General features: G+C 45.0%; 2 protein-coding genes across 2 annotated transcripts; both read right to left on the minus strand.

Moving 5' to 3' along the window:
- Positions 1–1,429: 1,429 nt before the first annotated feature.
- On the minus strand, positions 1,430–2,330 carry LOC127330303 (GTPase activating protein 1). Its single transcript, XM_051356558.2, has 2 exons — positions 1,964–2,330; positions 1,430–1,882 (listed from the first exon to the last, which is right to left on the minus strand). Exons 1-2 carry the CDS (start codon positions 2,177–2,179, stop codon positions 1,586–1,588), a joined length of 513 nt encoding a protein of 170 aa, XP_051212518.1. The 5' UTR covers positions 2,180–2,330; the 3' UTR covers positions 1,430–1,585.
- Positions 2,331–7,469: 5,139 nt separating this feature from the next.
- On the minus strand, positions 7,470–8,411 carry LOC139835689 (uncharacterized). The gene has a single exon (XM_071825550.1). The coding sequence runs from the start codon at positions 8,409–8,411 to the stop codon at positions 7,470–7,472; it is 942 nt and encodes a 313-aa protein (XP_071681651.1).
- Between the last annotated feature and the right edge of the window lie 3,803 nt (positions 8,412–12,214).

The following is a 12,214-nucleotide window of genomic DNA, read 5'->3' on the forward strand; positions in this document are numbered from 1 at the left end:
AAGCCATCTGTTGTGCTCGTGCCCTTTCACCTATTTCAGCTATTGTGTTTATCAGAAGATACTTTTATATATTATATGAGTTCTCTAGATTTGTTATGATCTTCGAGGAATGGAGATTAAATAAAATAAATCACATGCTAAATTCCTTCCAGTATCCCAGTCGCCAAGAACACATGGAGCTGACAGAAGCAGAGAATGGCACAGTTAATATGGTTAAGAACATGTACTGCAGTACAACTACCGACACTATACCTGAAGAACTGCCAGAATATGTGAGCAATGGGCCTTTAAGCAGTCTCCAGTTGCCTCACACCGCTCGAAGATTATAAACCATTACTTTGCTATGTTTGGGATCTCATGTCGTTCTATTTCACTGTGTTTGATGAGTTGCATCCTCAGATCGCCTCACTCTGCTTATAATAATATACAAAGACTTTGACATTTGTGGCCAATATTTTGTAAATCTAAATTTGAGCATGTATGACACTACATACATGATTTCTCCTATTTTAAAGATGACCGGGGACACTATGTACACAATGTTACTAGCTTCATTGCATTTTATTGAAGGTATATAATATACCCACTAATAAATTATGGAGACTCTACCTGTATATCTAGAGATTTAAAATGACATGGTATCTCACAATGTCACCATTTTTTTCCGCTGCAACGCGCGGGGTACCTTCTAGTGTACATAATAAAAAGAACAGGGGTAGAAATACGAGCTTCCGTCTACATAGTTTGACCCCTCTCTCTAGCCCTCGCACGCAGTGACGCATTTACCCTTGGCCATGGGGGTGCACAGGGCCCGTACAGAACAAAATCATTTGTTAAATAGCATTTTTACACCACTTATGCACCTCTAGAAATCTTTTTAATCTGTTGAGGTATCCCTTAAGCACCGGGATTCCAAATGCTCTAGTTGCGCCACTGTTTGCATGGTTGTTGGGTTTAGGTATCGGATCAAGGGGAAGAAAGCTTGCAATACATATTCAAGTGCCTCAACAATAAGATATCATCTACCCTTCTTCTTAGTTAGAAAATGAACAATTTTTTTTAATTGTAATTGAAAATGTGAGTTTATTTATATTTAACTAAAGAGGACATAGGGTGACCCACTTGCATCCAGTGGTGGAGCTAGCAGGATGGAATGGTTGGGCAGCATCCTAAGATTTTGGCCCAGCCCATATGTCTTCTATAGAAAAACAAAAAAAATCCAACCAAAGTACGTATTGCCTCACCCTAGTAAAATGGGCTAGATTCACCACGACTTGCATCTATATAGGATGCAACGTTGAATGGAATCATGTACAATTTGGCATGTCTTGTTTCCAGTCATTCCAAACATTCACGCAGGTTTTTGAACACGAATCATTTTTAATTTCAGTAAAATTTCGTCAAAAGCTAGGATAACAGGAGCGGAGTATTGCTATGAATCAATCAAATCACATGCATAAATCATACACATAAGCCCGATGAAAACAGGAATATAATTAACACGCACGCGCGAAGTTGCAAAAATCATTTAACGCGAATCAAACACGGCGATGACTCAGCTAGCGTCATCATAAGGATCGATCATTCACAAGGCTGGTATTTTGACCCATCGGAGCTGGAGGTGGATGATGCCGGTGGCGACGTTCCTGAGCTTGATGAGCGCGTCCTGCACCACCTGCCCTTCCTCCCACACGATGTTGCTCTCGTCCGCCAGGCAGCAGGTGGAGGAGGTGCCGCCGCGGTGAGGCCGCACGGTGCGCACGACGGTGCCGCTCCGGATGTCCTCCAGGTCCATCCTCGCCATCTGCACCAGCGGCTCCAGATCCACCTGCGCGTCCCCCATTGGGTCGTCCTTGCTGAGCTTGTCTTTGTCGAACACCTCCTGCATATGAGATCCATGGCTGAGTAAATTACATTCAGATTGCAGGTGTCGGAAACATCGATCTGTAAGAATCCAACTTACTATCTTGATCGGCGTCGCCGGATTGGTGACGGCGAGGGTGAGCTCCTCGTTCCAGACGGGGTTCACCGTGTTCTTTATCACGCTCGTCTTCAGATTCTGGTTCTCGAGGTGGACCACGACGTAGGGGTCGCTGCCGTCGGCGTCACGCTTCACGAGGTTGATGCCTCGCAGCAGCCGCACGCTCAGCACACCGGGCGGCACCGCCTCCGACGTCATCTCGATTTCCTGCTGGTGTTCTTGTTGATTTGATCTTCGAATGGGTGTACGTTAATCTTCGTTAAGGTCTCGCTGGTGCCAAGAAAGTATTAGGGAGGAGTAACGTACTGGTGGTAGTGAAGAGGAAGGTAGACATGGCCGGCCGGCCACAGGTTCAGTGATTCGCTCGCCGTGTTTTGTGGCACTCGACATTTTCAGTAATTTTATATGTCTTATTATTGCACTCTGCTATTTTAGGACGCTCCCATGCATCATAAATGCAGCTCCCCCGAGTCTCCTCACTTGACATTTCCTCACCAGAAAATGTGGTCAACTGCCATTCTCGTATACTTTATGACCACGCGTGAGGAGACACCAACACTAAATTTGAGAGGTGGTATTTTAACACAAAAATCATCAACAATCCTCACACGTGTAAGCCTGGAAATGACGAAGAACCTAGGCACACTCTCTCATCGCGCTACATGTGTTGGTTTTTCACTGAGTTATACTTTACGTTTAGTGTATTACTGATTTTTTAAAAACTTTTGTAGCTTGATTACGTGCTAATTTGCTATATGTTTTTTTAAGTGAGCTACCTATCTATAGCTAAGCTAGCCTGTGCCGATTGATTTGGATCCATGGATGCATGCATGGCGCTACGGACAATGCTACAACTGTACAACATGGGCGCGCATGAAAGTCGTGGTGGTCTGCTCATCTGCTGCGTGCTTCGCGCGCGTACGTACGCGGCCGCAAACTATCCGCGCGTATGCGGTGCTAAGAGCAACTCTTCACAGTCCCCGTAAACCACGTCGGAACTGTATTTTTCTGACCGATTTACGGGTTCGGGTTGAAAGTGGCGTAGAACAGAGACTGAACTCGCTGTCCAGCCCGAAAAACTTTTTCAGGGGCTCGAAATTTTTTAGACTCGACCCCTACTAATATACAGACTAAATGACGGTTTACATGCTCAAAACTGAACGGATTTCTCCAGCGCCACCATCCGTACAACTGCCTCCAGCCACCGATTTCAGGCTGCTTTGCTAAAATTATGCACCGCCGATCAAACATCCTATCAGCCTGCTCCAATTCCAAATATGTCTACATGTCTATGTCAATTCCGAGCAACCGGTGGGAAGCTGTGAACGCCGCTGCAGTGGCTACCGACGCGGGTGAGGCGCTCACGCGTTCACGTGCTCACCGCACGGAGCATTGAGCTAGCTAGGGAGCGTTGAGCTAGCTACAGCACGGAGCATTGAGCTAGCTCACGCGTTTCTCCCGTATGGCCTACTTTGTATTTGGTGATGAAATTAGCTTGGATATTTTCGTGGAGAAATTGAAGGGCTGCAGATGGACGCCGCTGAGCATCTAGATTAAAACGATGGAAGCGAGAGTCCAATTTAGCTAATACGGACAGTAGCGCCGACAATTCTTGTGAGAAAGATGATGGTTTTTTGAGGATTTCGTTTTTCAGTTTTAGTTTACGGGGTCTGTTCTGCGCCAGCAGATTTGCGAACCGTAAACACGTTTTCGGAAGACTGGACTCAAGTTTTCAGTTTGCACTTTTACGGGCTCTGCTAGAGATGCTCTAACCATTGTCACCTCGCTGGCCAGCTCGTTCGTCGCTCGCCGGAATTACAGCTGGGCATGGGCAGCCCAGCCCAGCCCGAAAATCCCGGGCTGGGCCGGATCGGGCTTGCATGTCGGGCCGGGTTCGGGCCTGATTTCGGAGCCCGAACGTCGAGCCGGGCTGGGTTCGGGCTTGCAGAAAACGCAACCTAAGCCTAGTTCGGGCCGGGCTTTGTTGGCCCGGCCGGGCTTTTCTCTGTTCGGGCCGGATTCGGCCCGATTAGTAAGCCCAAAGGTCGGGCCGGGCTGGGCTCGGGTCTGGAAATTTAGGTTCGGGCTTTTTCGGGCCTAACCCGAAACCCGGCCCGGCCCGAGGAATGCCTAGGTGTAGCCGAAATGGAGTCCCTGGCCCAGATTAGGGGTTGTCATTTTTTTCTGCAGAATTTGGAGTGGGCCACGGCCCACCCTCTGCGTACGCCATGGTTATGAGTTACAACTGAAATTTTACTACTTACACATGACATGTGACGAAGTAAAAAGCCGTGAATCGTTGAATTGCTTCATGGTTAAGTTATTAGTTCTAACTAGGATTCAATGACGTCACATTACTGAGAATTAAGTTAGTAATTCTCAATCAGCTCAAAAATAGTCACTCCCTTAAGATACTGTGAGCAATATGCCAGTGCCAGGTGGGTCCTAATCGTCAATTACACCTAGCGTGCCAAGTCATGGTTTTAGTCATAGTTTTGTTTACACATACCCTGATCTATGCTGTTTCAGAAGCTATGCACTTTCTCGTTTTTATACCCGAATTGGTTTGTCTAGAAAACGTCTCACCGCTTCGTCTAGGCTAGTGATGGACGAAATGCAACTCTCCCGTGCGCGGGACATCCCGTGCATTGGCCCACCTTCTCTCACCTCTTTTTCTATAGTTTTTGTGTGAGATAGATTCCTTTTTCTTTTTGAAACAAATAATATATTAAGCTAGCAAGCCGCCTCATTAAAAAACCTTCCAGTCCCCTTAGGTACCCTGGTAAGGAAAAGAGTGTGTCTGAAACTTGCTGCCACCACATCAAAGTTAAGTTACATCGTTTATCAAGTTTCTAACAATAAACATGGGTGCCTCAGCCTCCCAACTACTAGAGCTATTACTAATGAAACTATCCCTAGCTATCTCATGAGCCACTTGATTAGCTTCTCTCGGACAGTACTGGAAAGAAACAAACCCTATATGTGATCGCATGTCAGTGCAATCCGCAAAAACTGTTGCTGCTTCATTCCACCAAGTTTCTTCTCCCGTGCATGCTTGGATCGCCTCCAAGGAGTCTGACTCCGCCACGACATTGCTGCAGCCCATCTTGATCGCGAGAGAAAGACCCTCTCTCATAGCTATTGCTTCCGCCATCAGAGGTGAAGCTGCATATTGCAGAAAGGAACTAGAAGCCGCCACAAAACCACCTTGATGGTCACGAATAATAGCCCCAGTCGAACCTGCATAAGAGTCCACATGAAATGATGCGTCAACGTTCAGCTTCACCTCGCGAGGTCCTGGTTTCGACCACTTCTTATCAGATGTCACGTTCTGGCCTCGGGCCGATAACTTTGCCGAGTTCGCAACTATGGAGAGGATGGATATCATACATCGATATGATGTAGGCACGTGTTCTTCGTGGGTTCTTCTTCTTCACATCCACCATAGATACCAGCTTGTAACACAAACAAGTTCTTTAAGCCCCACATTTTCCAACCCTTTGATAGTATTATCTTGCACCATTAATAGATGCTCCAGGACTGCAGAACCTGACCGATCCACCTGGGTCACTTCATCAGTGATGTTACTAATCCCCAGATGCCTCCAAATCTCCTGGGCTGCTGTGCAAGTAAAGAGGAGGTGCAAAACATCCTCTGGTCCCAACCTGTAGATCGGACATGCACCCGAGGTACCAATGTGTCGGTTGGCTAGGATGCTCTTCAACAGAACAATACGATGCAAGGAACGCCGGATGAATACTTTCACTTTGCCCGGAATTTTTAATTGCCAAAGGGTCTTCCAAATAGGATTAAGTGCTGAAACACTTGGTCTTGCTAGTTGATTAGCTGATGTTCCGTAGTGATGGCGCCATTGAAGATGATAGCCAGACCTGACTGTGTATCTTCCATGCTTGGTAAAGTGCCAAGCAATAAAATCCTCGAATCCTTGATGGTTGATCTGAATTTGCATGATTCTTCGGACGTCCAAAGGGTTGAATAAAACATTCAGCAGCTCCTCATCCCATGTACCATAAATCGGACTAATGAGCTCGCTCACCTTGGTGTACACCGCGCCCGCTCTCGGCGATAAAATCCGTCTAGATGGGCTCGAGGGGATCCAGGGATTCTCCCAGATTTTGATACTATCTCCATTGCCCACTCTCCAAATGTATCCTCGTTTAAAGGTCTTTAGTCCCGCTAGGATACTTTGCCAAGTAAATGAGCTTCCAGATTTGGGCCCTGCCTTAAGAATATCCACCTGAGGGTAATATTTAGCTCGGAGAACCTGTGAACATAATGATCCTGGAGCATTTATAAGCCTCCATGTCTGTTTAGCTAACATTGCTAGGTTGAAAGAATGAAAATCCCTGAATCTCATGCCTCCTTCATTTTTTGGGTAACACAGTTTCCACCAAGTCATCCAATGCATTCCTTTAGAGTTTTCATCATCACCCCACCAGAATTGAGAAATAGCATCCATCATACTTTTGCAAATACCTTTAGGGATTTGGAAGACAGACATTGCATACACTGGAATTGCTTGTGCCACAGCTTTAAGCAAAATTTCTTTCCCTCCCATAGAAAGCAGCTTTTCTTTCCAGCCATTTATTCTCTGTATAATCCTCTCAATGAAATGTTTAAAACAATCACTTCTGTCGGCACCTACCAACGCCGGTAACCCAAGATATTTATCTGATAAGGCCTCCGTGTCAATATGCAAAGCTTCACAAATTTCAGCTCTCACTAGTACATTTGTATTTGGAGAGAAGAAAATACTTGACTTTGATAAGCTCACCATCTGTCCCGAATTTGCACAGTAGGTATCCAACACTTGTTGCAAGGAAGTTGCATTAGTCATATCAGCTTTCATGGGGATAAGAGAATCATCAGCAAATAAAAGGTGTGAAACTGACGGTGCATTTCTGCACACCCTTACCCCATCTATGCCACCAACTTCTTCTTCATACAACAAAAGTCCAGATAACCCCTCCGCACAGAGGAGAAACAAATATGGAGAGAGTGGATCCCCCTGCCGGAGACCCCTAGTAGGAGTGAACATTTCAGTTTCTTCCGAGTTGAATCTCACCTGGTACCTAACAGAACTCACACAAGCCATCATAAGAGAGATCCATCTTTCAGAAAATCCAAGTCTTCTCATCATTTTTTCTAAGAACACCCATTCTACTCGATCGTAGGCCTTATGCATATCTAACTTGACAGCATAGAATCCTGAATTACCTGCTCTCTTATTTTTTATAGAATGGCGACATTCATAAGTCACTAGCACATTGTCCATAATGAGACGCCCCGGCACAAATGCACTCTGCACAGGCGAGATTACCTCTGGAATAATATCTTTCAATCGAGCCGCCAACATCTTTGATATAAATTTGTATATGACATTACAGAGGCTGATCGGTCTGTACTGAGTAATTCTTTCAGGATCATCCACCTTAGGAATAAGGACAACAGTCGTATCATTCTATCCCTAGGGGATTACTCCAGAATTCACCGCTTGAAGAACCTCCTCCGTAATTTCCTGACCGCATAAATCCCAGAATTGTTTAAAGTCACCAATGTTGAACATGGCCTTCTTCACCTCCTCGGCGGAGAAGGGAAACATAAGCTTCTCATTCATAGCATCATCAATTCTTGGGTTGATTTTTTCTAACACCATTGGATCAACATCCTGGACCTCAGAAGTAAACATGTTACTAAAATAATTAAGGACTAGAGCCTTTAGTGGTGCCGTACCTTCCACCCATACGTTATCATCATTCAGCAGTTTTTTGATATGGTTCTTCTTCCGTCGAGCCGATGCAAAGTTATGAAAAAAAGAGGTATTCCTATCTCCAGATTGTAACCAATTTGCACGCGATCTCTGGAGCCAATGGATTTCCTCTTGTTCAAGCAACAACTCCACCAGATCAGCCATTTCTTTTGCTAACACCTCATTCTCCGTAGTCATGGGTCCATTCAAAGTCTTCTCTAGTTTATTCTGGGTCTGTCGTAGACGATGTTTCGGCTCCTTTAACACCGCCCTGTCCCAAGCGTGTAGTGCATTGTGCATGTGGCCAAGCTTGCCTAACACGCCAACAGATGGTGCAACAGCGGCTGAGGCCATGGCCTGTTGCACAGTCTCACGGAACCCTTTTTCTCGCAGCCACTTTACCTCAAACCGCCATGGCCCTTCCCTGGATTGAGGGCCCATATTTTGGTAATCAATATCCAGAATAATCGGTCGATGGTCTGACCTAGTATAGTCCATGTGCTGAACAATTGCACCAGGATGCATCACCGACCAAGCACCATTAGCTACCACCCTGTCAAGTCTCTCTCGAATCCGTCCCCGTTTCCAAGTGAATTTTTCTCCAATAAAACCCAGATCCTCCAGACCGCAGTCATTTAGTGCATCTCTGAAAGCCTGCATATATCCTTGGGGTCTAGGATTGCCCCCTTCTTTTTCATGAGTATATAGTATTTCATTAAAATCACCTAGAATCACCCACAGAAGATTTGAAATGGTTTTCAATTCTCTAAGCTTGTCCCAAGTTTTGTACTTGTCCTCCCAACGTGGCTCCCCATAGATACCAGTTAATCTCCATGTTTTCTCTGGACTTTCTTTGATATAGACATCAATATATTTTGGCGCCGAGAACACTTGTTCGATAACCACTTCTTTTTTCCAAAGGAGTATAACTCCCCCACTTCTGCCATCACTGGGATTCACAATCTTTGAGTCCATATTCAACCTTCTTCATAGACACTCAACCGGAAAAGTATCGAGGCGTGTCTCCGACAAAAACATCACCTCGGGGTTATATCGCCTTCGGACATCCGAAAGTGCGCGAACTGTCGGGGCATTACCCAAGCCCTGACAGTTTAGGCCTAATATCTTCATTGCGACCGGATAGACCCCTTGAAGGAGCCCGCCGATCCTGTTGAAGTGGAGATAGCTCCGTCCTTCTTTGCACGTTTTTTCCGTTCATCACTTCCCTTCTTTCCTGAGTTAATAAGTCTGTTTTCATCATCACTCATCGCTGCCAGCCCTCCTTCATCCGCAATTTTGATATTATCATTCTCCTGAGATTGATCTTGGAAGAGACTTCATTTTGCATTTTTATCCAGATCACGATCCTCCGTATCATCATTCTTGTCTTTAACCGGGCTGGAGCCTGTATCATCAAGGATCCCTTCCACTCTATTGTGAGCAGCTGTGTATGCCAACGCGTTATATCTCCAGCTTGTAGGCACGTTTCTTCCTCGGCCATTCATATCCGTTCCTCTGCCCCTGCCTGCCTCCCAGACCGGGTCTGTTCTTCCCCCGCGATTGTTGCATCCTCCTCCTCTAGACATCCCTAGGCCACGACCATGCTAAGTTGACCAATCAGCTTTAAGAAATTCACCCCACTTGAGTTTATCTTCTTCATACTCCCCTGATCCGCATTCCAGATGAACGTGGCCAACCATACCGCATGCAGCACAATATTTGGGCATCTTTTCATATTTGATCTGATAGAACTCCCTTTGAGCTGCTCTAGAAATTGTTACAAACCGCGCAAGAGATTGCCTGACATCTAGCTTGACTTGCACTCTCACAAAGTTTCCCATGCCATTAACATTGGTTGCAACAGAAATTTCTTTCCCTACCTTCTTTTCAGTTAAATTTTTTATCAGAGCAGGATTCCTATACCCAACAGGCAGCTTATGAATTTGGAATTTTCAGTTAAATTTTTTATCAGAGCAGGATTCCTATTCCCTACCTTCTATTCTACCTTTACACTATTACATCTAGTGAAAAAAAAACTTAAAATCTTTGTGGTTTTTGAAACGAAAGTTCAATTTATGATCTGTTTGAATATTTGGGTTCCAATTGAAGGCAGCTTCAAAATGAGACCAATATTAAATTGTTTTTGACATTTTTTGAAAATCAACTTTTCAAACTTAACGAAACATATTGATACTTGATGTAACTTGGTAAAAAATTTATTTAAAACATTTTGTTTCACTCTATTTCAAACTTGGTTCATAAGAGTTAGAATATATTTGACAATTATCCTATAGTCGAATTTGGAGAAATAATTTCTAAACCTTGTATCATTGAGTTTTATTGTGTATCATCATGTTTCAATGTGTTTCAATTAAATTTTTGTATTTTATCGAAATGAACCCATTTTAGGCTTGTTTGAAAGATATAATGGAAATAAATATGCAGATTCAAATGCAATATTAATCGGATATATATTCCAACAAATATGACTATTTTAAATTCAATACAAGAAATTAAATCAATATAATATTAAACAATGGGGGAAGGAGTACTATTGTGTGGCAACTTACATGCAAAGATTCCCTCAAATCCTAATCTCAAAGCAAATGAAGGCTCGATCCGTGCACGGGACCTCCCGTGCACACAACAAACGCCTCTCTACTAATTCTGGGTAAGTCGAAGCAAACCGATTCCAGCGACAAAAAAAACGGAGAACACGAGGTGGTATGCCATGTGTACCCAAAGGCTGTCACCCGTCCATATATTATGTTGGAAAATTTTATAAAGTTGCTGTTAAAATTTTAGTCCTCGAGTGAACATATCCCAGACCGTTGTATTTTGCAGCGTATGGTGGATAACAGCTTTTTTTTCAATGCCACATGGCAAAGTTGGCGGGGGTCATGGCAAAGAATTCGTTGGCAATTTTTCTGTCAGCCAAACGCGTGTACTATAGCCATGGTTTTCAATGCCATATTAGGACCTTAGAAGAGTAAATAAAAAGTGACAAAAATTCACTAAATAGTTTAATCCACATGAAACGCTGCGAAATGAGTAATTCGTGTGAAAATATAAAGTTATTAGAGGATATCCATGGTTTGCTATATGGGAAACACTGGCGATCACCCGGACGATTAGCGATCAAATCGTCCGGTTGCAGCCACTCACGCGCTGCCTGCGTTTGTCGTGGTCCACGCACACACATGGGTGGGTCCCGCCCGCCGAACCAAGCCAGAAAAATATCCCCATAGTCTTCTCCAACGGCTGTTCCGTGCAAGCAGGCCAAGCTGCCTCCATCCGCACACACCGCCGTGGGTCAACGCCACAGCAAGCCGTCGTCGCCGCCGCCTCTGTCCTGCTCCAGCGGCCCGCCTAGCTGCTCTACCCGAGCGGATCCTCCTGCACGAACGCCGCCGCTTTTCCCCGCGCATCCATGGAGGCGCGGCCGGGATCGTGGCCGGTTTTCCGCGCCGCCGCCTATCTCCGTATGCTCAGGGCCGTTGATACATCTCCAACATATCTATAATTTCTAATGTTCCATGCTAGTTTTATGACAATACCTACATGTTTTATTCATACTTTATATCGTTTTGATGCATTTTCCGGAACTAACCTATTAACAAGATGCCGAAGTGCTAGTTCCTGTTTTCTGTTGTTTTTGGTTTCAGAAATCTTACACAAGAAATATTCTCAGAATTGGACAAAATTAATGCAGACGATCTTATATTTCACGGAAGCTTCCAGAGAGCCAGAGAGGGACCAGAGGGGAGCCCTGGGGGCCCCACCCCACATGGCGGCGCAGCCAAGGGGGGGCGCGCCAGCCTATGGTGTGGGACCCTCGTCAGCCCTCCGAGGCTGCCCTTCCGCCTATATATTCTCTCCGCCTCGAAAACCCTAAAAAGATAAGCCACGGGACGAGAAAAGTTACGCAGCTGTCGCCATCGCGAAGCCAAGTTCGGGGGACAGAAGTCTCTGTTCCGGCACGCCGCCGGGACGGGGAATTGCCCCCGGAAGGCATCTCCATCGACACCATCGCCATCTTCATCGCCATTGCTGTCTCCTATGATGAGGAGGGAGTAGTTCTCCCTCGAGGCTAAGGGCTGTACCGGTAGCTATGTGGTTCATCTCTCTCTCCCATGTGATCTTTATGTGATCATGAGCTTTGTATCACTATTAATTTATGTGCTACTCTAGTGATGTTATTAAAGTAGTCTATTCCTCCTTCATGATGTAATGTTGACAGTGTGTGCATCATGTAGTACTTGGCGTAGGTTATGATTGTAATCTCTTGTAGATTATGGAGTTAACTATTACTATGATAGTATTGATGTGATATATTCCCCCTTTCATAGCTATTGTTGACAGTGTGTATGCTATGTTAGTACTTGGTCTAAATTGCAACGGTCTATTATGCTGTAGAGGTTACTTAAATATGAACTCCGAATGTTGTGGAGCTTGTTAACTCC

This window comes from Lolium perenne, chromosome 2 (assembly GCF_019359855.2).
Source record: "Lolium perenne isolate Kyuss_39 chromosome 2, Kyuss_2.0, whole genome shotgun sequence".
NCBI classification, from domain to species: domain Eukaryota; kingdom Viridiplantae; phylum Streptophyta; class Magnoliopsida; order Poales; family Poaceae; genus Lolium; species Lolium perenne.

Coding starts and splice junctions, on each gene's coding strand:
- LOC127330303 (XM_051356558.2), bottom strand. CDS start 2,179: ATGACGTCGGAGGCGGTGCCGCCCGGTGTGCTGAGCGTGCGGCTGCTG. Junction 1,883..1,963: donor CGGCGACGCCGATCAAGATA/GTAAGTTGGATT, acceptor TCTCATATGCAG/GAGGTGTTCGACAAAGACAA.
- LOC139835689 (XM_071825550.1), bottom strand. CDS start 8,411: ATGCAGGCTTTCAGAGATGCACTAAATGACTGCGGTCTGGAGGATCTG.